The sequence below is a fragment of the Dipteris shenzhenensis genome, chromosome 4 (genome assembly GCF_047967505.1).
Source record: "Dipteris shenzhenensis isolate YYH24624 ecotype China chromosome 4, Dip_SZ_1.0, whole genome shotgun sequence".
Lineage (NCBI taxonomy): Eukaryota > Viridiplantae > Streptophyta > Polypodiopsida > Gleicheniales > Dipteridaceae > Dipteris > Dipteris shenzhenensis.
In genome coordinates, this window is record NC_141599.1 from 26,412,235 (window position 1) to 26,440,113 (window position 27,879).

The 27,879-nt window shown below is 48.7% G+C and overlaps 1 protein-coding gene across 2 annotated transcripts; it reads right to left on the reverse strand.

Annotated features, from left to right (window-relative positions):
• LOC147902657 (acireductone dioxygenase 3-like) lies at positions 1 to 27,333 on the reverse strand. 2 transcript variants are annotated; one of them, XM_087373183.1, is made up of 8 exons: positions 27,274 to 27,333; positions 27,210 to 27,241; positions 27,002 to 27,110; positions 26,829 to 26,923; positions 26,600 to 26,714; positions 26,124 to 26,248; positions 25,956 to 26,026; positions 1 to 480 (listed from the first exon to the last, which is right to left on the reverse strand). In XM_087373183.1, the coding sequence occupies exons 2-8, from the start codon at positions 27,219 to 27,221 to the stop codon at positions 423 to 425; spliced, it is 585 nt and encodes a 194-aa protein (XP_087229309.1). In that variant the 5' UTR covers positions 27,222 to 27,241; positions 27,274 to 27,333; the 3' UTR covers positions 1 to 422. The 2 variants fall into 2 exon arrangements, with proteins under 2 accessions (XP_087229309.1, XP_087229310.1); XM_087373184.1 differs by having other exon boundaries at positions 27,210 to 27,247; positions 27,281 to 27,298.
• Positions 27,334 to 27,879: the final 546 nt, after the last annotated feature.

Below are 27,879 nucleotides of genomic sequence, written 5' to 3' on the forward strand. Positions count from 1 at the left end.
TGATTAACAAAAACCACATTTCTGCAGAGACTCTTGAAAAATATGCATATCCCTGGACTTGGTTATTCAGTGTAACTCTCTATTTCTGCCCAAGACTCTGAAATCAGATCTAAGCTTGGCTTTAGGTTTACAACTTTAAGGCAAGCCCACATCCACAGAATTCCCCCAACAGAAGCCTGCATTAGACACAACCACTGTTTATTAAAGCACTCTTCTGTGATTACAGCCAAGCAGCCAGCAAAATTATTGCCATCTTCCATATATGTGATTGAAGCAGTGCTATATAAGAATTCTTCCAAATATGTGCTGCAAGGGCTATTAATTAACCCTACTGTCTAATAAGTGGACTGTGGACAACATGGTTCTTCATGTTCATGTCATGCTAAAATAAGCCTAATGACTCATAAAATGGATTTCAGAGACTAGTGAGCCAAAACTCCCAGGCTTGTATCTTTCTTGAAACTGTTTATGTACTCTTTCCTGCAGTCCAAAGAACCACATTGTCAAATATACAGAACAAGAGGCTAGAGAACAATCTTACTATGATCTAAAAGTGACCCGCACTCACTACACAAGGCAAATGTCCCTTAGTAAAAATTTATTCTAAACTTCCAAATTTGAAATTTGAATAAAACAATTCAGGAAAAAGAGGAACTTGAAGAATTAGAGAGCAACATAAAATATATTCCAAACAAAACAGAGCAAATAAACACCGGTAAGTACAGACTTTTGATTACCTCATCAGGAAAACAAGCATGGCTTTCTATCTAGAATTTCAAAGACCTCAAATATAATTTTAGATGAATGATATTGAGTAACAATGCCAAGATAATGTAAAACAAGAATTGAAGATACAGCTCCTTATATGACACATATTTTACAAAACCTACTACTATGAAGAGCGGAAGTTGACTCTGAAGCTCTATGTGTAAACCCAAAACTTTTTATGTAAACCCTACACCATGCTATTCTAGAGACTCTTAAGAATTATTAGCTTATACTTCGATATTTTAAGGTCCTACATTATTAACAATGCAACATCTCAAAACAAAATAGCTTCAAAACATTCTTTGGCTAATTTTGAAGAGAAAATATGCAGCGAGTATGGAACACAAGACAAGCAGCAGCTTTTCCTGGAAAAGATTCCAGCTTGAAAGACTGGCTTTGAAATTATTTGTACTAGCGCTAACACACCATATTACCTGGCATGCTTATATAAATCTCCTTATGGCCAATAGTATGCAATTCAAGTTTCTCAATAGCCAAGCACAGGTCTGAGAAGCTGGTGTAATCATGCAAAGCCAAATCCAGTAGGAGCATTGATATTGCTAGCCAAGCACAGTTTCTTGTTCCTGGTTTCCAAAGGTATATTTTGGGCCATTTCAATCAAGTGGGGGTTAGGATTATTAGTACTTGGGGGTGTTTGCAAGATAGAGGGATTTTAAGTACCCTGTGCAATGTACTTTTGGATGTGACATCTAATCCTATCTACCCTCCTTCATTTCTGCTACTTGCTGCCTACTCTCTCTCTATCTCCCCCAATCTCTCTCCCCCTCTCTCTCCTTCCCACCTCTTCCTCTTTCTCTCATACCTCTTCTCCTTCCTTCTCTCCCTCATTCTTCCTCCCTTCCACTCTTCTATCCTCTTCCTCTAATCTGCCCCTACCCCCGTTTCTACATTGGTATCAAGCTCCAACCCTAGCACCATTGCTTCTCCTTTCACTTCGCCCTGATCAACGCAAGGTAGCACCATCACCAAATGCCACACAAGCTTTCAAGGTTTGTGTGAGGAGAGCAAGCGTTGAAGGGAGCATACTCTATTCTCTAGTCTCTTGCAGGAGGTAGATGCAAGCTTGCTAATTCGAATTAAAGGAAACCCAGGCACTGCCACAGGCACTTCTACTGCCGCTCAACGACATAGTAAATCCAGTTAAGATAAAATAATAATGTTGGACGTGTGCCGCTCGGTTCTGTGAGCACAAGAACAATCACATGCGGGCCACTCAGTCAGTCTACTCCTATGCTAGTCGCTCCACCAGCCCTCCAACACAGATTTGACGTTCCGCTCAGTGCTAGCGTCATCCAACTAATGATGTGTCGACCTGCGAGAGTATAGCTACCCGACAAAACGTCTTGCAAGCGTAGATGCCTATCTTAACACCGTCGACCAACACGCGCCGAGTGAGGTGATTCTTCTCCATGGGATTCTGCTAGCACCTCGTCATGAACGCCTCCCCTCCAGCCTCTTTTTAGGGCCTTTCACAGCTCCGTTTGGAGTTATTTCAAAGCCTCTTCATCGACCTTCCTGTCGAGCTTCACCATCAACATTTTCAGTGTTTCTACACACTGTATCAGGGAGCCAGATGAGTGCATTGCATCCTCATCACCCACCTTCTTCCGAGCCTCTCCATCACATCTCGAGCTGTGAGATAGGCAAGCTTTGGTAGGAATACAGCACACGTGCAAGCATTTGGCACAATGGGGACAGCAACAAAGCTTTATTACACACCATGGGACAGTCAAATGCCTATGGGGACAACATACCTCTAGTTTTGGACAGGGTTTTGAGCAGCATGCAACAAGCTTAGGGCAGCTTCAACATGAGGAAGATTCACAGTCCAACGGAATCCTTTTTATTACCATCAGCAATCTATTGTACTCCATTACATTGCATGTGTTGCATCAAGTATTTTTTCCATTTGGACTTTTTTTGTTTTTCAAAGAAAGGAACCTTCTATTAATGCTTGAAAGATTTCATACAAGACAGCAAACCCGAAGGTGCTGAGTATGGAAAAAAACCCGGAAAAGGCTGAAAGAAAAACCAGCCTGTTGCTGAGAAACCCCAGCTCACTGCCTAGGGGATCTTTGGAATTGGGGCTAACAGCCAAGTGGAGGGACTATACAGCCAATGAATCCCTCACGGAGTGAAGATGTAGAAAACACCTGCAGGCCAAGCCTTGCAAAAATGAGCACGCCTCTCGATAGTCGCCCTAGAGCCTGGAGTCCCGCACTCCCAGGTGGACCGTAGAGTGTAGCTGATATCCTACCATATGGCAACTAGGGTAGCCGCGCGTGGAACCGTCGATAGTCGCCCTAGAGCCTGGAGTCCCGCACTCCCAGGTGGACCGTAGAGTGTAGATGATATCCTACCATATGGCAACTAGGGTAGCCGCGCGTGGAACCGGGTGCTCACCCATCACAAGACTGCAGCGATCCACCCAAATGTTCCAAGCCGTGATGCTGGCTACTACCTCCCAAACATTGTCCTCCTTAAGAGAAGGAGGTGTTAGACTATCAGGGGGGACTGCCTCGTGAAAGAAAAACCAGCCTATTGCTAAGAAACCCCAGCTCACTGCCTAGGGGATCTCTAGAATTGGAGCTAACAGCCAAGTGGGGACTATACAGCCAGTGAATCCCTCGCGCAGTGAAGATTTAGAAAACACCTACAAGCCAAGCCTTGCAGAAATGAGCACGCCTCTCGATAGTCGCCCTAGAGCCTAGAGTCCCACGCTCCCAGGTGGACCGTAGAGTGTAGATGATATCCTGCCATATGGCAACTAGGGTAGCCGTGCGTGGAACCGGGTGCTCACCCATCACAAGACTACAAAGATCCACCCAAATGTTCCAAGCCGTGATGCTGGCTACTACCTCCCAAACACTGTTCTCCTTAGGAGGAGGAGGTGCTAGTCTATCAGGGGAGACTGCCTCGTGGAGTGCGATCCTCTGGATGCTCTGACCCTATATCCGGTAGGCTGGGGAGATCTCATCAATCTGAAACGCGTGTCCTCCCTCTGTCAACCAAGCCACCATCCCCCAGGGTAGTCTCTATGAAGACTCTGCATACGTGTCATGATCCTAAGGGCTCCCATCTAGATGCTCGCTACGCTACGATAGCTCCACAGGCAATGTGAGATAGTCTCTAGGACACCATCAGAACAACAATGACACTGCCCGTCCACTCGCATCTGCTCCAACCACGGTCCGATGGGCAAGCCTCCGTGGACGGCCAGCCAAAAGAAGTAAGAGATCTTCCTCGGCCGCAAACTGGACCACAACCACGTCCAAAATCTGGAGCGCACATCCCGGGGCACTCTCTGGGTCACCCAATGTCTCTCCCTCGAAGAAGTCCACCTCGACGAGTCCATCTGAAGCCTCCTGCCAATCCATGCGGTGTAGGAATGTCACGGGGGCGTGAAATTCTAAGTACTTTAATGTACTACAAGACCGTGACAACTTTGGTTTTAAAAGTCTAAGCATGGGCTTAATAATGTGTAATTAAACGCGGCATGGTGCCTAGCACATAAGCGTAATTAATCCCTAGGCCCAAAGGCATTCCAAGAAATTAAAAGAGTGGTTGTTGGGAAATGATGATGTGGCATTTTTAATGGGCCCCCTAGAGAGCCATGTACCTTCAATGGCCCCCCCTAGAGTTCCGGGTGGCTCTAGTGCCTTCTACATGCTCCTTTGCCATTCCTGGATCTTCTTGGGCCTTCTAAACTTCACATGTGTGGTTTTCTCTCTCATCTTCTCCCTTTGTTGAGATTTTGGATTGGTTTTTCAGCCTCCTTCAACTAAATTCCGTTTTTCTTCATAACTCCTCACCTGTTTGGATTCCTCAACTTCCGTTTGGCCCAATGGCTTCCCCTCTGCCTCCCCTTCGTAGTGATATGCTTTTCCCTCCGTGCGTTTGATAGAACGGGCAGAGCTGAGCACTTCTTTTGCTGGTCGAATTTGCAAAAGTGGCTTTTTCTGGACCTTTTTGCTTCTACCGCCTCCTGGACCTCTCCTCTTGCAAAGCTACAGCTTTCTGTTGAATTTCGAGTGGTTCCACGTGCTGGTTGACTGGTTTTTCTCAGTTTTGGAGGACTTTCCGGCAATGAAACTTCTCCAAAACCTTCTCAATGCATTCCTCTCTGAAGCACGCTTCTTTTGAGCACAAGAACTCCCATTTCTTCGCGACAAAAGTGCTGCTTTTCGCATTTTTCAGTGAAATTCTTGCTGGTCGGCTCTTGTAAATGCTCTTTCTTCATGCCTTTGCACTCCTCTTTGGCTAAGAATGCAATTGGGCATTGGCTACTATGTCCTCTTGGCGATTGAGGACTTGGTTCGAGTTTTCAGCGCTTGGTGAGTTGTGATTTTGCTGCTGCAATTTCTTTTTGCCATAAGCTATTGGTTGGCCTCGTGTGCCGCCTCTTTCTTAGCTCACAGGTGCCCAGGCAATGCTACATGAGTCATTCTTTGGTTAGGTACTTTGCAGATTTTATTTTGGAGCTTTGAAAAGCTTTGTGAATGCCATCTGGAAACCACTCAAAGAGAGTGCAGCTAGGGTGCAGTGTGATTGCATCTGGATAGCCAATGGAATTGCACTCGGAAAAGAGAATGCCTTTGGGTTGAGCCTATGGGTTAAGTGCACTTATGTGATGGTGTTCTATGCTTGAACACCTTGCGAAGGCTTAGTGAATTGGGGTTGCGTGCTCAGTTGTAGGAAAGGTCTCCCAAATGCAACTTATAATCATTTCACTGTGAAATATAAAGAAATACCGAAAGGGGCGCCACGGTGTTTGGGGCCAATCGGGTGCACTTGTCTATGTTTGTTGAGCAGGGGCATTCTAGCCTCCATCCCTTTTTCAGTGGTTTTGTTTGTGAACAAATGGGTAAATGCCAAATGGTGATCATGCAATGGTTAATGGTTGTGATATATGCTTTGTGAGCTATAAACAAGTGCTGAAGTGATTAAAGGTTTAGTTCCACTGCCCTCTGAGTGATTAGAGGCCGGTTTCATTGGTTCCATTGCTGGGATACAACACACTTTCTCAAGAGGTGGGCCTCGGTAGCTTGGTGGAAGGATATCTTTGCTGCACTTTTTGACAGCTGAATATTACAACCATAAACATGGTAAGTACCCATGAGCAAGAGAGCTCCACAACTCCTCAAAGGAGAAGGTAGGAAAGCCTTAATGATCCAGCTAGTGTACAGCTGCAGGGAGCACAACAAATGCCTTTTGAGCAGGCCACACATGAAGCTACAACTGAGCTCAACGGTGATACTAGTTCTAGCAGTGAGTCAGATGATGCTACTATGTTGAATGCACAGCTTGCAAGTGCAGTGACTGCTTTGACTCAACTGGCTCAAAATTTGGCTCAGATTGTGCAAACAAATGCCAAGAAGAAGAAGAAATCAAGAAAGCACAAGCACGGAAAGAGTGAGTACACACATGCATCAACTTCTCATGGCGGACTGCACACTCATACCCCTAGAATAAATTATTTATTGGATGAGATGAGAGGAGCAAGGTACTTTACAAAGATAGACCTAAGATCAGGCTACCATCAAATAAGAATGGAGGATGAGCCAAAAACATCCTTCAGTATTGAAATCAGTTCAAGGTGATGGCATTTGGCCTCACTACTGCTCCAGCAACCTTCCAAGCACTCAAAACAAGATCCTACAGCCCTGTCTCTCACATCTGTCCTGGTTTTCTTTGATGATATACTCATCTACAGCTTAAGTCATCAACCCCTAGTGACAGGCTGACTAAGGCTGCCCACTTTATTCCCACAAAGACTCAATACATAGCTTCTATTGTTGCTTGGACAATGTATTCAAGCTGCATGGCTTACCTCAAGAAATTGTGAGCCACCGTGATGCCAAGTTTATGGGTCAATTTTGGCAAGAGTTTTTCGGATCCATGGGCACACTCCTTACTCCTAGTACAGCAGATCATGCTGTACAGACTGATGGGCAGACTGAGAGAGTTAATAGGTGGTTGGAAGAATATCTAAGGCACTTTTGTTTTGATACCCAATCTACATGGGACAAGTGGCTTCATTTAGCTGAGTTTTGCTACGCATACTTCTATTGGCATGAGTTCTTTTAAGGCCATGTATGGTTGCAAAGCCCATGTACCATCCACCACTCTTGGCAAGGCACTTATCAACAAGCAAGCTAAGGATGATCTGGCCAATATGACTGCCTTGTTGCAGCAAGGCAAGCACAACTTGATGAGAGCTCAAGCCACGATGAAAGAGTATGCTGATCAACATAGATCTCCAATTTGAGGGTGATTATGTATTACTAAGGCTCCATAAATCAATGTATGCATCTCTGAAGGAGAATACTAATGTCAAGCTTGCCCATAGGTATTATGGACCCTACAAGGTGATCAGGAAAGTTGGTGAAGTGGCTTATCAGTTGGAGCTTCCTGCTACTACCAGAATTCATAATGTTTTCCATCCCGTTAGGCTAAACTAGATGGGAATTGCTTTAATTAGAAGCAGTCCACTTGCACCTCCATTCTCTCAAAATCTGAACCCAAAACAAGCGACTGAAGTCTAAATGAATGCACACAGAATATGCATACCATTGGATCCACTTGCTTGCTTTGAACGCAAGCCAGGTACCTCTCGAAGGCACCCACAACATCCATGTGTAACCTTGCATTGCAACCTTCAATGTCCCCGCATTCTTCTAACCCTAATCCTGAAAGTCCCTCCAAATACAATTCCTCCAGCCCTTTCTTCTGTTAGCCCTCTCTACTCTGAAGACTAACTCGAAACGCACTACTGCGACAGATTTACATGCGTAATCGAACTTCAGAACTGCGTATGAAAATTCATAGAGTAGAACAGTGATCGACAGAATCATTCATGATAAAACAATAAGGTAGATGCAATAGAATATCTGTATTACACTTCTCCAAGCAGTACAACACCGTACTCTCTGATACATAACAATGTTCCTCTTCTGATCACACTGATCCTTGCTCCGATCCTCATCAATGAGCCCCCCGAATGATCGCTCTCTTCTCTTTTATCTAACCGGCACACATAACTCCTTCACGGTTGCCGTGACGGTTGCCGTGATGGTTGCCGTGATGGTTGCCATGCCTCTTCAGTTCTCCGCCTGGTCCTAGAACTTCCGCAACAACGGTATAGAATGAACCCGAACTATGCCCAGAGGGTGAAGGAGGAGCTGGACAGGCTGCTAAAGGTCGGGTTTATCTATCCGGTTGACCGTGCAACGTGGCTTTCGCCAATAGTGATTGTTCCGAAAACAAATTTGAAGTTGCGGGTCTGTGTTGACTACAGAAAGCTTAACGCGGCGACAATCACGGATCCGTTTCCCTTGCCGTTTAATGATACTATGCTGGATACAGTGGCAGGTCACGAGATGTATTCTTTTCTGGATGGCTTCAGTGGGTATAACCAGGTGCAGATGGCACCAGAAGATCGAGAGAAAACAGCCTTCATCACGGAGTGGGGAGCATTTGCTTTCCTGGTGATGGCATTTGGGCTAAAGAATGCTCCGGCAACATTTCAACGCATGGTCCAAGAAATATTTGATGATTATTTACTAATCTTTATGCAGGTATTTCTGGACGATTTCAGTGTTTTCGGGAGTCGCGAGCAGCACCTTGAGCATCTGAAGAAATGCTTAACCCGGTGTAGGGAGGCACGGTTGTGTCTGAACCCTATGAAATGTGCATTCGCCGTGGGCAGCGGTATGCTGCTGGGTTGCATTGTCTCGGCGGAAGGCATTGCGGTAGATCCGGCGAAGGTCGAAGCGATTCGGCAGGCAAAGGTTCCTAGCAACGGTAAGCAGCTCGGGAGATTCCTAGGGCAGGTTAAATGGCACAGCCGAATGCTGCGGTATCTGGCGGATGTGGCGACACCACTGTATGACCAACTCAACAAAGTACCGGTAGTCTGGTCTCCTGCTTGTGACTTAGCTTTTCGACGGCTCAAACTGATGTTGGCGACAGCACCGGTGGTTCAGCCGCCAGATTGGACGAAGATGTTTCATGTCTTCGTGGATGCCTCGGACGTGGCTATTGGCAGTGTCCTCATGCAGGAAGCGACAAGCAAGTGGTTCCGACCGGTGTATTATGCAAGTCGCAGGTTGTCAAAAGCCGAACGGAATTACTCTACGACGGAGTGGGAAGCATTGGGGATGATTTATTCCGTAACAAAGTTTCGTCACTACCTGTTGGGGAATCGGTTCACGTTTCATGTGGATCATTCCGCCTTGTTGTATTTGGTACACAAGCCCGAGCTCACTGGAAAGTTGGCCCGGTGGATGCTGCTTTTACAGGAGTTCGACTTCACGGTGGTCCATCGACCAGGAAGTACACATGCCGTAGCGGATTACCTTTCGCGGTTGGAATCTGGCGAAGATCCGATGGGTGTGGAAGACGATTTTCCGGATGCCCAGCTGTTCGAACTGGAGGCGGTGGTACCGGCAGCTCCAAAGACGTGGTACGACGACATGTTTCACTTTGTCGACACGGGCCAGATGCGCGACGGAATGTCGCGAGACCAGCGGAAACGGCTCGCGCTCAAGAGCAGAGACTTCCGGATCATTACTGACCAATTGTATAAGCAGGGGCTAGATGGTGTGTTGCGACGGTGTGTGTACCCACATGAGCAGGAGTCATCCTGGAAGAGGCTCACCAAGGAATCAGCGGTGGACACTTCGCAGGAGAAGTAACCGGACGGAAAGTACTCCAAGGAGGTCTGTGGTGGCCAACATTAATGGGGGATGCGCATAGGTTCGTCAAAAGATGCGATGTGTGCCAGAGGTTGGGCCAGCCATCAGGTCGGGACCGGATGCCGCATAATCCCATACTGGCCCTCGAACCGTTCATGAAGTGGGGGCTGGACTTTGTAGGTCCGTTTTCGCCGCCGGCGAGGAGGACAGGTAACCGGTATATCCTGGTGGCGACGGATTACTGTACCAAATGGGTGGAGGCCAGAGCACTGAAGGATAATTCGGCAAAGGCTGTGGCCAGATTCCTTTATGAAGCCATTATGACACGGTACGGATGTCCGGTTGAGCTCGTCACGGATCAAGGTGGGCATTTCATTAATGCGGTGTTACAGGAACTGGTTACCCGGCACCTAATCATTCATAAGAAGTCCACAGTGTATTACCCTCAGGCAAACGGACAGGCGGAGTCCTCGAATAAGGTGTTGCTAGTCATTCTGAAAAAGCTGGTCAATGAAAATCGGACAGATTGGGATGAAAAACTTTACTCCGCATTATGGGCGTTCCGGACTTCCTATAAGGTTGCGACGGGGTTCACGCCATTCAAGTTGGTTTACGGAGTTGAAGCAGTGGTCCCCATGGAATTCCTAGTACCGAGTCTGCGGATTGCAGCGGCAGAGAAATTGGGCTGGGACGAGTCCGTAGACCGGAGGATTGAACAGCTGGATCGGCTGGGTGAGGAGCGGTTCAACAGTGCGTATCTTGCACAGGTAGTTCAGGACAGACGGAAGGTCTGGGGGGACCGTCATTCAAAGAAGAAGACCTTCAAACGGAGAGATGCCGTGATATTGTTTAACACTCGGATGGGTCCGCATCCGGGTAAGCTGAAGTTACGGTGGGGAGGTCCGTATTGGGTGGTGGAGCGTTATGGTGACGGCACGTTCCGATTAGGAACAGTACAGGGGGAGCTGTTGCAGAAGCCGGTAAATGGATTTCGTCTCCGACCATATACAGGGCCCATGCCACCTTACCCATTTCCGGAGATACCACCTGAGATGATCATTTCCAATGCATTTATAGCCATTTCGGTGGAGAAACCGATGATGGGGGCTATTAGTACGCACGTATGGTATCACTCACTTTATTCCGAGAAACGGTGGGAGCAAAGCTTCGTGTCGCGGAGCGAGGACGCCGCCATGCAATCTATTGAATCTTCGAAGTGGGGCTTTTATCAGGATGATGGGACACTTGATCGTTGCATGCAAACAAGGAGTTCACTAGGGCATCCAAAAGGCAATTTGGAAGCAAAAGGGGGCTTATTTCCAACTCTTTGTTTTCCAGAACTCTTCTCCCTCGCATCCCAGCTTCTCGCCGCTATGGTGGTCTTCCATCTGATCAATCCGTTACCTGTTGGGGATGAGGCTGTGCAGTCTTGGCTGACACGAACTCGTCTGGTGGAGTTCGCGGGTTTGCCATGGGCTACGACACCAGTTCATCCATTGGCGCAAGATATCTTGGCGCAGCTTGCACGCGGGCGCAAGGTCGTGGTGTATGGAAAGACTTTCACCTTGTGCAAGGAGCTGGTAGCGGCCCGGTTGCACTTGCCGGTGGATGGTCCATGCAAAGTCACGAAGCTTACCAGCAGTGCCATGGAGGCAGCTCTCGGCGCAGGTTGCAAGAGGGAGTACAACATGAAGAAGCTGGATGCTTCGAAGAAGACATGCTACAAGTTTATTGCGGAGGCACTCTGGCAGAAGGTGAAAGCAGAGCTACTGGGACAGGCCCAGTTTACCTATTTCCAGAGGGCGGAGCAAGGGAAACCGGTTCCCTGGGCGAAGCTGATGGCGGACAGAATTCTGGAGGTGGCCAAGAAGCTCTTGAAGCCCACGGCAACATCCCGGATGGGGCAAGTCTTATTTCTTTTGTTCGGACCAGATGCGGAACCGGTAGTCCCAGGGTCGTATGTGGAGGTGGAGGAGTCCACAGACGATGCTTCGGACAAGGAGTCCAAGGAGGTGGAACCAGCAAGATCAACAACGGAGGGAGCTCTGACGCCAAGGAACCAGGTGACTCCGGTAGTACCTGCGGTGGAGGTTACGGCGGTAGTACCTGCGGTGGTGGTTCCGGCAGAAGTTCCACAGGGCAGCCAGAGGAGTAGGCCAGCGGTCTCAGCAACATCGAGCCGCATGGCCAGTTTATTGAAAAGAAAGTTGGCTCTTGTGCCGGAAGGAGCAATGTTGAAGAAAACCCGCCCGGAAGCGGAGGCCTTGCAAGGGGAAAGCTCAGTCCACACTCGGGAGGACAGTTCGGGGAGACAGGCATGTCAGGAGGAAACCCGTGTAGTCCCTGCGGTGGTAGTACCTGCGGAAAAGCTGCCACAAAAGCGGCTGCTGCGTCCGCTTGGGGTCGTGGCTTCATTGCGGGAACCTGTGCGATCTCGGGTCTTTTTCCTCTGGCCTTCGCTCTACGGAGGGCTTCTTCCAGTTCGGCGATCCGTTTGACATAGCCTGCGGAAGAATCCACCGGTCCCGCCGCTGTCTGCTTCCCGAGAGTATTTGCCGATGTAGAACTTCCACCCTCCAGTTGTGCCGCAGTTTCCGTCACCGGTACTGGTGGTAAAAATGCTGTTCCTGCGCCCCCGCCCGTCGGATCATCCTCATCCCTCCGGGCCAACCGTCGATCGAGAGGCCTGCAAGCCCGCTCCAGCTCTACTCGCAATTGACGTTGATGATCAAGAAAAATACCCTGCATCTCTGCGACGAAGGCTTCCGATAAATCCAACAAAAGTGTCTCGTCCAGCATGCGTGTAGAGCTAGAGGGTTGCCGGTACCCCATCACTTCCGCTTCCAACAACTGCACCCTGGCGGTCGCAGTTGTAGCCTTCTTCGTCAATTGTTCCGTCAGCCGCAGGTGTTCTTGAGTTTGGGCGACAATCGCCGTCCTTGCTTCCTCCATATCCTGCTGTCGCCGTGCATCCATCTGTTGGAATTGTAACAACTGCTCCTGCAGCTGTTGATTGCGTTCGAGCAGCCGGGCATTTTCCTAGCGCAACTTCGCCTCATTCTCCTCCAGCTGCCCCTTCTGAAAACATTGGAGCAAGCGCTCCGCCAACCGTCGTGCCGTGACCAGATCATATGTCTCCACTGGCGGAGATAGCTGCAGCTCACCACTCCCCCTTGGGACTACACGGGTTTCCTCCTGACATGCCTGTCTCCCCGAACTGTCCTCCCGAGTGTGGACTGAGCTTTCCCCTTGCAAGGCCTCCGCTTCCGGGCGGGTTTTCTTCAACATTGCTCCTTCCGGCACAAGAGCCAACTTTCTTTTCAATAAACTGGCCATGCGGCTCGATGTTGCTGAGACCGCTGGCCTACTCCTCTGGCTGCCCTGTGGAACTTCTGCCGGAACCACCACCGCAGGTACTACCGCCGTAACCTCCACCGCAGGTACTACCGGAGTCACCTGGTTCCTTGGCGTCAGAGCTCCCTCCGTTGTTGATCTTGCTGGTTCCACCTCCTTGGACTCCTTGTCCGAAGCATCGTCTGTGGACTCCTCCACCTCCACATACGACCCTGGGACTACCGGTTCCGCATCTGGTCCGAACAAAAGAAATAAGACTTGCCCCATCCGGGATGTTGCCGTGGGCTTCAAGAGCTTCTTGGCCACCTCCAGAATTCTGTCCGCCATCAGCTTCGCCCAGGGAACCGGTTTCCCTTGCTCCGCCCTCTGGAAATAGGTAAACTGGGCCTGTCCCAGTAGCTCTGCTTTCACCTTCTGCCAGAGTGCCTCCGCAATAAACTTGTAGCATGTCTTCTTCGAAGCATCCAGCTTCTTCATGTTGTACTCCCCCTTGCAACCTGCGCCGAGAGCTGCCTCCATGGCACTGCTGGTAAGCTTCGTGACTTTGCATGGACCATCCACCGGCAAGTGCAACCGGGCCGCTACCAGCTCCTTGCACAAGGTGAAAGTCTTTCCATACACCACGACCTTGCGCCCGCGTGCAAGCTGCGCCAAGATATCTTGCGCCAATGGATGAACTGGTGTCGTAGCCCATGGCAAACCCGCGAACTCCACCAGACGAGTTCGTGTCAGCCAAGACTGCACAGCCTCATCCCCAACAGGTAACGGATTGATCAGATGGAAGACCACCATAGCGGCGAGAAGCTGGGATGCGAGGGAGAAGAGTTCTGGAAAACAAAGAGTTGGAAATAAGCCCCCTTTTGCTTCCAAATTGCCTTTTGGATGCCCTGGTGAACTCCTTGTTTGCATGCAACGATCAAGTGTCCCATCATCCTGATAAAAGCCCCACTTCGAAGATTCAATAGATTGCATGGCGGCGTCCTCGCTCCGCGACACGAAGCTTTGCTCCCACTGTTTCTCAGAATAAAGTGAGTGATACCATACGTGCGTACTAATAGCCCCCATCATCGGTTTCTCCACCGAAATGGCTATAAATGCATTGGAAATGATCATCTCAGGTGGTATCTCCGGAAATGGGTAAGGTGGCATGGGCCCTGTATATGGTCGGAGACGAAATCCATTTACCGGCTTCTGCAACAGCTCCCCCTGTACTGTTCCTAATCGGAACGTGCCGTCACCATAACGCTCCACCACCCAATACGGACCTCCCCACCGTAACTTCAGCTTACCCGGATGCGGACCCATCCGAGTGTTAAACAATATCACGGCATCTCTCCGTTTGAAGGTCTTCTTCTTTGAATGACGGTCCACCCAGACCTTCCGTCTGTCCTGGACTACCTGTGCAAGATACGCACTGTTGAACCGCTCCTCACCCAGCCGATCCAGCTGTTCAATCCTCCGGTCTACGGACTCGTCCCAGCCCAATTTCTCTGCCGCTGCAATCCGCAGACTCGGTACTAGGAATTCCATGGGGACCACTGCTTCAACTCCGTAAACCAACTTGAATGGCATGAACCCCGTCGCAACCTTATAGGAAGTCCGGAACGCCCATAATGCGGAGTAAAGTTTTTCATCCCAATCTGTCCGATTTTCATTGACCAGCTTTTTCAGAATGACTAGCAACACCTTATTCGAGGACTCCGCCTGTCCGTTTGCCTGAGGGTAATACACTGTGGACTTCTTATGAATGATTAGGTGCCGGGTAACCAGTTCCCGTAACACCGCATTAATGAAATGCCCACCTTGATCCGTGACGAGCTCAACCGGACATCCGTACCGTGTCATAATGGCTTCATAAAGGAATCTGGCCACAGCCTTTGCCGAATTATCCTTCAGTGCTCTGGCCTCCACCCATTTGGTACAGTAATCCGTCGCCACCAAGATATACCGGTTACCTGTCCTCCTCGCCGGCGGCGAAAACGGACCTACAAAGTCCAGCCCCCACTTCATGAACGGTTCGAGGGCCAGTATGGGATTATGCGGCATCCGGTCCCGACCTGATGGCTGGCCCAACCTCTGGCACACATCGCATCTTTTGACGAACCTATGCGCATCCCCCATTAATGTTGGCCACCACAGACCTCCTTGGAGTACTTTCCGTCCGGTTACTTCTCCTGCGAAGTGTCCACCGCTGATTCCTTGGTGAGCCTCTTCCAGGATGACCTCCTGCTCATGTGGGTACACACCGTCGCAACACACCATCTAGCCCCTGCTTATACAATTAGTCAGCAATGATCCGGAAGTCTCTGCTCTTGAGCGCGAGCCATTTCCGCTGGTCTCGCGACATTCCGTCGCGCATCTGGCCCGTGTCGACAAAGTGAAACATGTCGTCGTACCACGTCTTTGGAGCTGCCGGTACCACCGCCTCCAGTTCGAACAGCTGGGCATCCGGAAAATCGTCTTCCACACCCATCGGGTCTTCGCCAGATTCCAACCGCGAAAGGTAATCCGCTACGGCATGTGTACTTCCTGGTCGATGGACCACCGTGAAGTCGAACTCCTGTAAAAGCAGCATCCACCGGGCCAACTTTCCAGTGAGCTCGGGCTTGTGTACCAAATACAACAAGGCGGAATGATCCACATGAAACGTGAACCGATTCCCCAACAGGTAGTGACGAAACTTTGTTACGGAATAAATCATCCCCAATGCTTCCCGCTCCATCGTAGAGTAATTCCGTTCGGCTTTTGACAACCTGCGACTTGCATAATACACCGGTCGGAACCACTTGCTTGTCGCTTCCTGCATGAGGACACTGCCAATAGCCACGTCCGAGGCATCCACGAAGACATGAAACATCTTCGTCCAATCTAGCGGCTGAACCACCGGTGCTGTCGCCAACATCAGTTTGAGCCGTCGAAAAGCTAAGTCACAAGCAGGAGACCAGACTACCGGTACTTTGTTGAGTTGGTCATACAGTGGTGTCGCCACATCCGCCAGATACCGCAGCATTCGGCTGTGCCATTTAACCTGCCCTAGGAATCTCCCGAGCTGCTTACCGTTGCCAGGAACCTTTGCCTGCCGAATCGCTTCGACCTTCGCCGGATCTACCGCAATGCCTTCCGCCGAGACAATGCAACCCAGCAGCATACCGCTGCCCACGGCGAATGCACATTTCATAGGGTTCAGACACAACCGTGCCTCCCTACACCGGGTTAAGCATTTCTTCAGATGCTCAAGGTGCTGCTCGCGACTCCCGAAAACACTGAAATCGTCCAGAAATACCTGCATAAAGATTAGTAAATAATCATCAAATATTTCTTGGACCATGCGTTGAAATGTTGCCGGAGCATTCTTTAGCCCAAATGCCATCACCAGGAAAGCAAATGCTCCCCACTCCGTGATGAAGGCTGTTTTCTCTCGATCTTCTGGTGCCATCTGCACCTGGTTATACCCACTGAAGCCATCCAGAAAAGAATACATCTCGTGACCTGCCACTGTATCCAGCATAGTATCATTAAACGGCAAGGGAAACGGATCCGTGATTGTCGCCGCGTTAAGCTTTCTGTAGTCAACACAGACCCGCAACTTTAAATTTTTTTTCGGAACAATCACTATTGGCGAAAGCCACGTTGCACGGTCAACCGGATAGATAAACCCGACCTTTAGCAGCCTGTCCAGCTCCTCCTTCACCCTCTGGGCATAGTTCGGGTTCATTCTATACCGTTGTTGCCGAACCGGTATCGCATCCTTCTGCAGACTGATCCTGTGCTGATAAAATTTGGGATCGATGCCGAGCAAATCTGTGTAGTCCCAGGCGAACACGTCTTTGAAGGATTTCAGCAATGTCTCCAATTTTCCCCGAAATCCTTTATCGAGCTTCGCACTGACACGGACGTTCTTTGGCTCCTCCTCCGTCCCGAGGTTAAGATCCAGCAGCTCGTCTTCTTTGACCCTCCGCGAGCGACGGAGTTCCTGCTCGAAAACTCTTTCCGCCTCCGCCACTCCTGCTTCGTCCGGCATGTCTCCTGTGCCTTCCGGTAGACTCCCTTCGACTGGTTCTTTCGTGGAACTGGATGACTCCTGCGTAGCCGAGGGAATCTGATGCTGATATTGCTTTAAAACGGCAACCACATCGACCTCGAACAAGCTTACCAGCTCCGTATTTCTACTGAAGTAATCATCCTCCTCTTCGACCCCCATTCCGTCCATCATATGGATACCTTCCGCCATCGTCGGTCGGAATGGTGTCCTCAGCCCTTGTTTGGTATGTACCGAGAGCTTCAGCTTCTTTTTTCCTTTCCGAATGGTGATGCGGTCTGATTGCCAGTCTTGTTTCACACGGGCCTGCCGCAACCACGGTCTTCCGAGCAATAACGGGTATGACCCGCTAATATCCTCCATCCGGAGAATCACCGCAGCGATTTCGAACTTCACGCCGTAAACCTCCATTTTCAATCCACGGAGCAATCCTAACGGCTGCACTCTCCGTTGGTCTGCCATCCAAACGGCGAAGGGTGATGATTCCCATTTTGTGATACCCAATGGCACCAGCATTTGTTCGGACAGGATGTTGACCCCAGACCCTCCGTCCAGCAACACCCCTCCCACACGGCTGTTCTCCAGTGTTACGGAGATTACCGGGACCGCTTCGTCAAAAACAGGAGGCTGTACTTCCGCTGCAGGCTTTGCAGATTCGTCTGACGACACTTCCATTGTTACCGCTTCCATCTCCGACTCCATCGCCCTGACTGGTTCCGTCAATTGTTTGATGAGAGAACTCCGGAAATTGGGTACCAATGCTAACAATTGCTCCATTGTCATGTGTATTTGCTGTTACCGCAAATCCTGCCATAAATCATATGGTTCAACACCCTCCTCGCCGGTCATCAGGCTGTCCTTCTGACTGGTAGGTAGACAAGTCGCTTCTGGCTGCTCTCCTTGCAGGCGCCTTGCCACCTTCGCACCATTCTCCGTCACCGAGACTGCCTTTTCCGCGCTCGGCCTAGGTAACACCGTTGGGGTTTTCTGGACCCATTCACCGACCGTCGACCGCACCTTTTGTTGTGCCTGCCAGTCCAACGCCGTAGGTCTCCCCTTCTCTTGCTGGGCCTTGCATTCCCGCACCTTTTCCTGGGATCGTGTGACCACGAGCACATCTCCGCTCGCACTTCCTCCCACTTTGCCTTCAACAGGGACACCCGCCGGTACTTCCGGTACTTCTTCGGACTTCGGACTAGGCTCCTTGCTATCCTGTTGCTGACTGGCATCATCGCATTCGATAATCAGAACCGCATTCACTGCTGGTGCGGACTTGCCTTCTCCGGATCCCCGGGTTGCTTCCTTTTCCGCCTTGTGGCGCTTAAATAATTCGCAATCTACCTTTCGATGTCCGGGTTGATTGCAATAAAAACATAGGAACGTCCGTTCCCCTGCTGGTTCATCTGCACCTGTTCCAGCCGTTCTCGGCCGCCAAGGTCTTTTCGCCGGTGCGGCTGGTACCGCGGCTGGTGCTGCGGCTGGTGCCGCAACTACCGCCGCCACCGCTGGTGTCGGGGCTATTCGTGCGTTATAGCGGCAGATCTCCGTGGTATGCGTCGCTGTTTGGCAAATCGCACACCACCGCTCATTCAAACCGCATTCCTCTGCTAAGTGTCCTGCATTCCGGCACCGATTACACCAAGTATCCTTGCGAACTTTTGAAGAGGACCCTATTCCACTATCCCGGCTTTTGGCTCCGGCAGCAGATCCTTCCGGAAATAACTTCCCTGCCGCTTTTCCAGCCTTCCGCCTCATGGAACGTTTGTCCTCCTCCTCATCCGACTGATCCGACTCCTCCTCATTATCGGTATCGGAGTCTCCCTCAGCCTCCTCATACTTCACTTTTCCTTTCCTTCCCTTGGAAGTAAACAGAACTTGTTCCGCCCTCACCGCTGCTTGGACGACTTCTTCCAATGAAAGAGCTTCCAGATCCAACGATGCCAGGGACCTTTTCAATCCTTTAATCAGCCCCTCCATGAAGTAAGCATTTTGGATGGGGACTGCCGGGGTAGTTGCTGCATCGAGGCGGCGGATCAACGACCGAAACCTGGCCGCATACGCCTCCACTTCTTGGTTCTTCTGTTCCAGTCTCCCCAGTTTGGCCAGGACATGAACACGGGTCTTGTCCTCCCGAAACCGGAGCAAAAAGGCATCCCGCAGTAGATCAAACGTGGCGAAATGGGTAGCTCCATATTGCGCGATCCATACTGCCGCCTGCTTCTGCAGTGTCGGGATGAAAGTCGCCATCTTCATAAGATCTGTCGCCTGCACTGGTGGAGCCGTATTCACCATCCATGCCATCTCAAATGACAGTATATGTGCATCCGCATCCTCCTTATCCCGTCCCGAAAACTTGGGATACTTCACCGTCATCCTGGGTACCAGTGGTGGAATAGCCGCGCTACTTACCGCCGGAACTCCACCCCCGCCTCCGCCTCCACCTCCCCTACCGGGATCTGGTGACGGACCTGGGGCTCCGCTTCCTGCAGGCACACCACCCCTCCGTCTCCTGGGACTCGGTGGTGGGGAATTCCGCAACGGTGACGCTTCGTCTTCCGGAGGAGTACTTGTTAAATCGAACGGGCTACTGCGTCCGGAGGATTCGCCTTCCTCCTGAACACCGGAAACGACTGGACCTTCCTCTCCTGGGATCAGCGGAGGTGTGTCAGAGCGGCTACTACTCTCACTATCCGTGAAGAAGCCGAAGAGAAGATCACGTTGAGCCACATATCTGTCATGCCGTTCCTCGCGGGTTGTACGTGCCGATACTGGAGTTGCAGGCTCCCGAGGCCGTTCCGGAGAGCGCGATGTTCCCCCTGGCTCACTCCCAGCGTCATTCATGCGCTAGTCCACGCACCGAGGAATCAGAGTATTACAGATGGGGAGCATCCAACCTCTCCGGGGTATCCACCGCGAGGAACATGGAAATCTTCCGTGGTCGCCAAAGTGTTAGCCCTCTCTACTCTGAAGACTAACTCGAAACGCACTACTGCGACAGATTTACATGCGTAATCGAACTTCAGAACTGCGTATGAAAATTCATAGAGTAGAACAGTGATCGACAGAATCATTCATGATAAAACAATAAGGTAGATGCAATAGAATATCTGTATTACACTTCTCCGAGCAGTACAACACCGTACTCTCTGATACATAACAATGTTCCTCTTCTGATCACACTGATCCTTGCTCCGATCCTCATCAATGAGCCCCCCGAATGATCGCTCTCTTCTCTTTTATCTAACCGGCACACATAACTCCTTCACGGTTGCCGTGACGGTTGCCGTGATGGTTGCCGTGATGGTTGCCGTGCCTCTTCAGTTCTCCGCCTGGTCCTAGAACTTCCGTCTTTTCATATCTCACTATAAACTAGATACAACGTATTAATGATAATGATCTAAGGACTCCCCCCCTAGTTCCTCTTTGCTGTTGCTGCTTTTGCCCTTAACATCTTCTTTCTTCCCTCTCAGATCTGCCCAGCTTTCTTCTCTGCCCACGTGGCTTCTCTCTCAACCCTTCTTCTGCTACAGGTCATCCTCCCCCATGTCTTCCTCATTTGGGGGCTCACGAGTGCCGTGCCCCTTTTTAACTGTCTGCATAGTGGCAACCTACATCTTCTTCTTACTTTTTATAGTATTATGATCATTGCCCAATTGTACTTGATCTTCGCCTACTGCATCCACGATGGCCTCATAAGTATTGAGAAGAGGTGCGTTTCATCTTTGCGATACCCAGTTCTTTCGAGGTGGCGATCGAGAGGCGAGGTGGCGATCGAGAGGATCTTGTTCCATAACCTCCATTCCCGGGTATGTTCTGATGGATAGTAACTTCCAGAAATGCCTTTGACTGGGTTATTGCCCAGATAAGCATGACTTCTCTTGGCACTACCGCAGTTTTGGGTAGTCTGAAAATCCAATTCCTCTTATTCTTGCTCCACAAGGGCTGGTGTCTTCTCCTTGGCCTCCTCTTGTAGATGTCTTAACACAGTCATATTCATCGTCATAGATTGCAAAAAAATCATACTAGGATCCAATCTTTAGAAAAATGACAGTGCTGGAAGACCTTTTGATTTTGAAAGGAGAAATTGGGAGCTTCCTACATCAGATTAGATGGTCTAGATTTCAGCTTTATTGCTTGGCTAGGACCAACCAACGGCCTTTCACCCACTCTGTCTTTGAGGCATTACAACCTTTTTCTGGGCCTTCTCCAAGTCTTTAGCTCGAGCTTTCCAAATAAAGTTTCAACAACCTCATCCTACATAGTCAATGTTCACATCCCAATTCAAGCTTTTTGCTTTTCCAGAATGACCATCCACAAATTGAGCAAGCCGGATTTTTTGCTTCTGGAAATGGATTACCACCAAGGCCTTGGGCCTTGTTTCAACAGAACTGGATGTTTCAACAGAACTGGACCCTCCATCAAGGAGTTCAACCATCACCATATTGCCTCTATTTTTCAAATTTGCTTGGCACTTCTCGGACTTCATAAGAGACATTTGTTTCATCAATGCCCCTTCACATGCAACAGTAATAAATGATGACAGCGAAAGGTCAATGGAATTCCCATCAACATAGGCTGGCTTCAGCTTGATTTACTAATACTAAGGCCTTAGTTTATGGATCATTACCCTTGTGAAACACTGCCAACCAGGTCAGGCCTTGGTAGGGTGTAGCCCTTTGAGCAAGAATCATATACTCATCAAACACACAGATAGGAACCCATTGAGGTTGACTAGCAGCTCACCTCCCAGCCATAGGCTACGTACTTCAAGCCACTCCAGAGCCTGAGGTGTAGACCACCACGAGAACTTGCCAATATCAAAGTCAAGGCATGCGCCCCATTCCACATGACCCATCCCCTAGCTACAATTCCAATACGTCTATATCCACATGAGACATCCAACTGTAAAATTCTCTAGGATAATCTATTCTGAAGTCCTGGGCTTGTATTTATAACCCCAATCTGGCAATCTTTAGCAGTCTGCCTTGACTTTAGGCTCTCCTCTGCTTTTCCTTTAAGCCATGCTTTTCCCAGAATAGCTTACTTTGGCTTTGCCTAGCTCAATGTCCATTGGATCTAAATTCATCCATGCTACCTCCAGCCTGAACTCCTAACCCCTATCCATCCTAGATCTTAGATTAGCCTGGCCTTGACCCTAGATAGTCCAATCTTGGTTAGGATCTAGTTAGTCTAATTATGATCATAACATTCTCCCCCTTCAAAATAAATTTATGCTGGCATAAACTGGACAGGAAAACTAATCAATGATTCTCAGAATGTACTTCACATCCAGTACCAAAACCCAATCATAGCATATGTATTGTAGTATCTATGTAAGATCTTGGAATCTGAACAATTACCATACAGGGTAAATTGAGGACTATCAAGCCAAAATCCTGTGAGTAAATTCAAAAACTGATTATGGCTGGTTTACTCAGTTCTCATTTGAGGATTGAGTAGGCAATTCAACATCCTGTTGAATAATTTGATTCTGGATAAACAAATATCATCATAGATTTTTGACAAACAACCACAAGATCTCTAAGTTTATCTAACATTTTAGATTATGCTGAATTCTTCTGACATAGGTTACCCTATTCCATCTCTCCTTGCTGAATTACATGTTCAGATAAAGCTCCGCTTCTCTGCCATCCCACTCATGTGGAGCTGTGCTACTGCTCTGGTGCTAACTGGTTGTTGAAATTGCCCTTACACACTATGAAGCTTGAGCACTTTTGCTCACAGTCCTGTAGGTTGGCAATCACCATGTTGTCGAGCAAATCCTTCAAATTGCCGCCTGAAAGAGGATAGTGGCCTCGCATACTCCTACCTCTCCCTTCTATTAGACTGCTGAGACTGCTCCTAGGGTTGCAGCAGGTTCTAATGGGAGGAAGGTTGTATTGGTTGCACTATCTAGGGGGTGGAACTGGGGACAATGTCCCCTGTCATGGTCGTGCTCATGGCAATAATAATAGAGATGCTCCTTGTACTGTTTCTATTTCCCATACTATGGCATGAGTCTCCAAGTACTTTTTGTTGACGGGTCCTTTGGATCCGTGACCGTTGAAATTTTTGAGCAAGCCCATGAGCCGTGTTATATCTCTTGAGCCTGAAGTTTCGCACATATCAATGGATATCAGAACAGAGACCATGCCAAAACTTGCTGATCCGGTTCCCATGGCCCCTTAAGTCAACTCAAAGAGCTAGACGTGAAGACTGTTGATGTAGTGTAGTGCCAAAAATCGGGCTCGGATGTCCGTGATAAACTCCCAACAATGGTTGGCTACATCCAACTGTCTTGTACTAGTATATGTGCCACTTGTGCCACAAGTGATGGCTTCTTCTGTCGAGTGCATGGAAGTAAGGATGCACTTCTCATATACCTAGCTGAATCCAAGAACATTCCCAAACTCATCCTCTGAAAACTCAACATAGTGCAGTTTCAATGTCATGATAGTCACCCATAAGATCGAAAACCATAAACTCCATCACGCATAGCAAGGACTAGCTACTATGACATCCCCACTGACGTCATCAGCGCCCAACAATGGGTGTAGACCATAGTATAAAAATATGCTCTCACACATACAAATCCACACACCCACACATACTTGAGCATCCAATACAAAGTCTTCATACTGAGTTTCTGTCGGCACTCTGGAGGTGAAGGACAGACTCAGCCATGACGAAGGCTAGCACTAAAGGAGAAGGCTAATCAAAAAAAGTAGTCCAAAATCTCTTCATTCAAGTTACAACTGCTTGTGAAGTCTAAACGATTTCATTTTAGTCTCTCCCAAACGAGCATCTAAATCTAGCTGATAGGGCAACACACCATAAAGATAGAAAGAATTATCACAATACCAACAGGCCGCAACTGGGATGAAAACTTCGCAAGGTGAAATTTGCATGTCCGCTAATACGGCAAAAGCATATACCTAGATGAATCCAGAAACATTCCCAAACTCATCCTCTGAAAACACAACATTGTGCAGTTTCAATCTCACAATAGTCACTAATAAGATTGAAAACCATAAACTCCATCACGCATAGCAGGGACTAGCTGCTATGACATCCCCACTGATGTCATCGGCGGCCGACAGTGGGTGTAGACCATAATATAAAAATATGCTCTAACACATACAAATCCACATAAAAATATGCACTTCTCATAGTCTAACATCTGCATGACAGAAAATAACTGTCAACCTGGTTGAACCAAGATGAGTACTAATGGTGTTTCCCATCATACTTGTTGAAATTAATATTTCTTGGTAATGAAGACTTTGAAAAGGGGGGGGCGAGGGGGCTCTGCTGCTTTCGCCTAGAGCAAAGATAAGATCTCCTCCTCATCTTGAGCATCACACACCTCCGGGTCTTGCTCTCTTTGGCTTAAGCCTTCCAGTCCTGTTCCCTAGTTGCACGGTCACATTCTTCTTGGGCTTCTCTTTATGAATGGTCACATTCCCTGGCTGTTTTCTGAGCCGCTAGGGTTGGAGGCTAGGGCTTTGGCGGGCACTTCTTCGAGCTGCTGTTTGCTCCATGGCTAGTAAGCTAACTCCGTGGGCTGAGCCATGGAACTCAGCTCAGCCAGGACAGGCAGGAAGAGAGCAAAAGGAAGGGAGGACAGAGAGAGAGAGAGAGAGAGAGAGAGAGAGAGAGAGGGGGGGGGGGGGGGGGCGACGAGAGATTGTGGGCATGCATGGAAGACATCACACCATTGTTGCATTGATAGCTATGCTAACTACTACCTTTATTCTTATGTTGGGGCCTGGCAAACTCATATACCCCTGGCATACAACTATTTGGTTTCCTTCAATGAAGGGGTTGAACTGCTTTACCTTGGTCCCATTGAAGGGGCTACATCTGTAAGCTGAGGCTAGACTGGCTACTCTGGACTATGACGATGAAAGGATGGGATAGGAGGGAACTGTGGAAGTTGTAGGAGCTGCCGAGGAAAATATGAGGACCGCTGAAGAAGCTGGAGGGATTGCTGGAGTTGGTACTTCTGCTGCTGAAGGGGCAGGATAAGCAACTGCTTGGAGCTGAAAGTTGAAAGGCTGCCTCTGCTGCTGTATACCTGCCACTGGCTGATGCAGGACTGTTGCTTGCTGCTGTAGAGCCACTCAGGCTGATCCTGTTGCAGCTGCTGCACTAGGTAATCCTGCTGCTACTGGAGAAGTGAGGGGAGAAGGCCCTCCTTTTATAGATCCTCCAGGGGGCCGGGCAACTGGACAGACTGGCCGGCTGATGCCTTGACCCGACTGAATCTAGATAGCCCAGACCTGCTGCTGGCCCACACACCTGTGCTGTTGCCTGTACGGCTGCCTGCGCAGCAAGCAGTCCGTACCTGTCCTGCTGCCTCTCTATATCCTGGGGTCGGCCTGACTGTGACTGCTTGCTATAGGGCTGATGAGTCCAACGGATCTGTCATGGCTGCTGGACACCTGTGCTGATGTGGCAGATGGCCAAGGGCTGAGAGATGTCTGTGCCAGCACCCCCGCCTTGGGCAAGGATATAGGAATGTGATCACTAACTTTCAGGTCACCCTCCTTTTATCGATGCCATTGCAAATTTTGGCATCGCTACAATAGAGCTGCGTTGTGAAGTTATTGACAGAAGTCAAAAGGCTTTGAGACTCCTTTCCATGCAGAGAGATTTGTAAATTGCAAGATTTCCTTTATGACTTGAAACAAAGTGCAAAGCACAGTATAAAGCCTATGCGCATAGCATGGGACTTTCGCTAGGACCCCTTTGAACAGCTAAAGGAGGCCTCTAAGTAATGTTCTTAGTGACTTTACGCACAAAGAGAAGTGCTAGCCCCTGAAAATGGGAACCCCATCAGGGTCTGAAATTTGAATAGACCTCAGATCCAGAGGAACACACAGCAAGATGATATAGCACATAAAGTAATTGACCTCTCCTTAATCTTCTGAAACAAACTCCTAAACAAAATAACCTTTACCTTCAGTGAGCAAACTCAACCAGACTACGTGAACCACCCAATTGTTGCTGGTTTATCTGAGGTACACTCAATCTACGTCTGTCTACACATAAACAGTATATCTACTTTGTGTTACCTCACTGGATGCTCATCTTGAGGACGGTTGTAAGGAGTCCATACTGGCTCACCAACAAATAACCTCAAGACCTGCAGAGGTCAAAAGTGGCTCAAGACCTTTTGCATTAATAATACAGCAACCATTTAAAATGCCCTTGGACAAAGACAGCCGCAAAAAGATAAATACCTTGGCATAGTTATTTGTGTCAAGAGTAAATCTATGGTAGATACCAGCTGGAAGAATTATCAAATCTCCCTTCTTTACCCAGATTCGAATCCATCTATCATCAAAATCTCTAACATCAAAGTAACCTGTCCCATAAAATGCCAGAGTTCAGAGAGACTATTGTAGCTCACATAAAAACCTCCTCCCAATCCAGCTCTGTTAAAGCAAAATTTGTTTATTCAAAAAATATTCAAAACACCATGCTAAACATCCATGCGATACAGCAGATACGACCCAGACACCACTTCCCTGAGTGTGGTATTATAACTGACACAATTAATTTACGAAACCAAACCCCAACCGTATAGTGCAAATAAAGGGGCCTTTATGGACGAAGTTGTAAAACAGCAAACGCATCACATAACGTTTCTTCTGCAAGGTCAGATACGATTGCAAGCTATCATCAAAGACAAACCTGCCATCTGAAATTTGCTTACCACTGCCACTAATAACAAAGCGTATTTCTTCATCAGCGTGGATATGCTCCTCATAGAAAGTTTTCAGTTTTGCCTCGTAATTCGGAAGTTTGTCTGGAGCTACATCGACGATGTCCTGGTACAGAGCAGAAGGGTTAGTGCATTCTGATATCCATCGATTAAAAACGTAGAAGCATCGTCGGACAGTGGTAACCACAGAACGTTTTAAACGGCTAGCCCACTCACGCACGTGGTAGGTGTATCCTCTTTCTTGTCGAATATTTTGCAACTCCGGGTCATGTTCATAGTTGTCCGCATCCAGCACCCACTGCAACACCCCCAGTTCTGCGAGCAATCTAACTCAGCCGGAAAACTGGAACATTTATTGAGGCAGAGGATCGCGCTGAGGCGGCGAGAGGTTACCTGCGAGCTTGTCAAGGGGCACGAATTGCGGAGGGAGAAGGTGATGAGGGAGACGAGGGTCTTCGGAGGAGTCGTCCATGAACCAAGCTTCAAGAGGAGGTCGAGCGACCTGCGGAAAGAAGCAGAAATGGTGGTTAGGGAAAGGAAAGGGGTGAGAAAAGGAGAAGAGAGGAGAGAGGAAGGGAGAGGGAAGGGAGGAGAAAGGTACAGGGACTCCCATAGCGAGGGGGATAAGTGGCCGGGGGGGTGGGGGGGGGGGGGGGGCGAGGGGGGGGCGATGGCGAAGTGGAGGTGGTGGAGAAATGAGAATATGAGAAAGTAGCTTGTAGCTTGTAATATAAGAGCTTACAAAAAAGAAGAAGAAGAAGAGGGTGACGTCCTCACAATCTGTATTTTATTTATTACACCCGTGGCCTCCGCTCCTAGAAACAAGTTGAATTTAATATGTTAGCTTTATTACACCCATACTTAGTTGCTTTGAGCTTCACATGTTGTGATGGATATTGATAATAGCTCCCTATTTGAAATTTTGAATGTGCGTGTGTGTGTGTAAGAGATAAAAAGAGATGTAAACGTGCAAGAGAGACTCGAGTTTTTATGAATAAATTTAATGTGAATAGAGAGGAAGATCCGGAGGGCATGTGCATATGAGGACCATATACATTGTATGTGAGATATGAATAAATTTAATGTGAATAGAGAGGAAGATCCGGAGGGCATGTGCATGTGAGGACCATATACATTATGTTCTCACGTTGCAAATGACAATTCAAATGAAAATTTATAAGTACGAATGGTTCATTTCAAAGGTGAACAAAGAAAAATGAAAATAAGATAATCCTCCCAATGGTTTTAGCCATCTAATCCAACCTTAAACC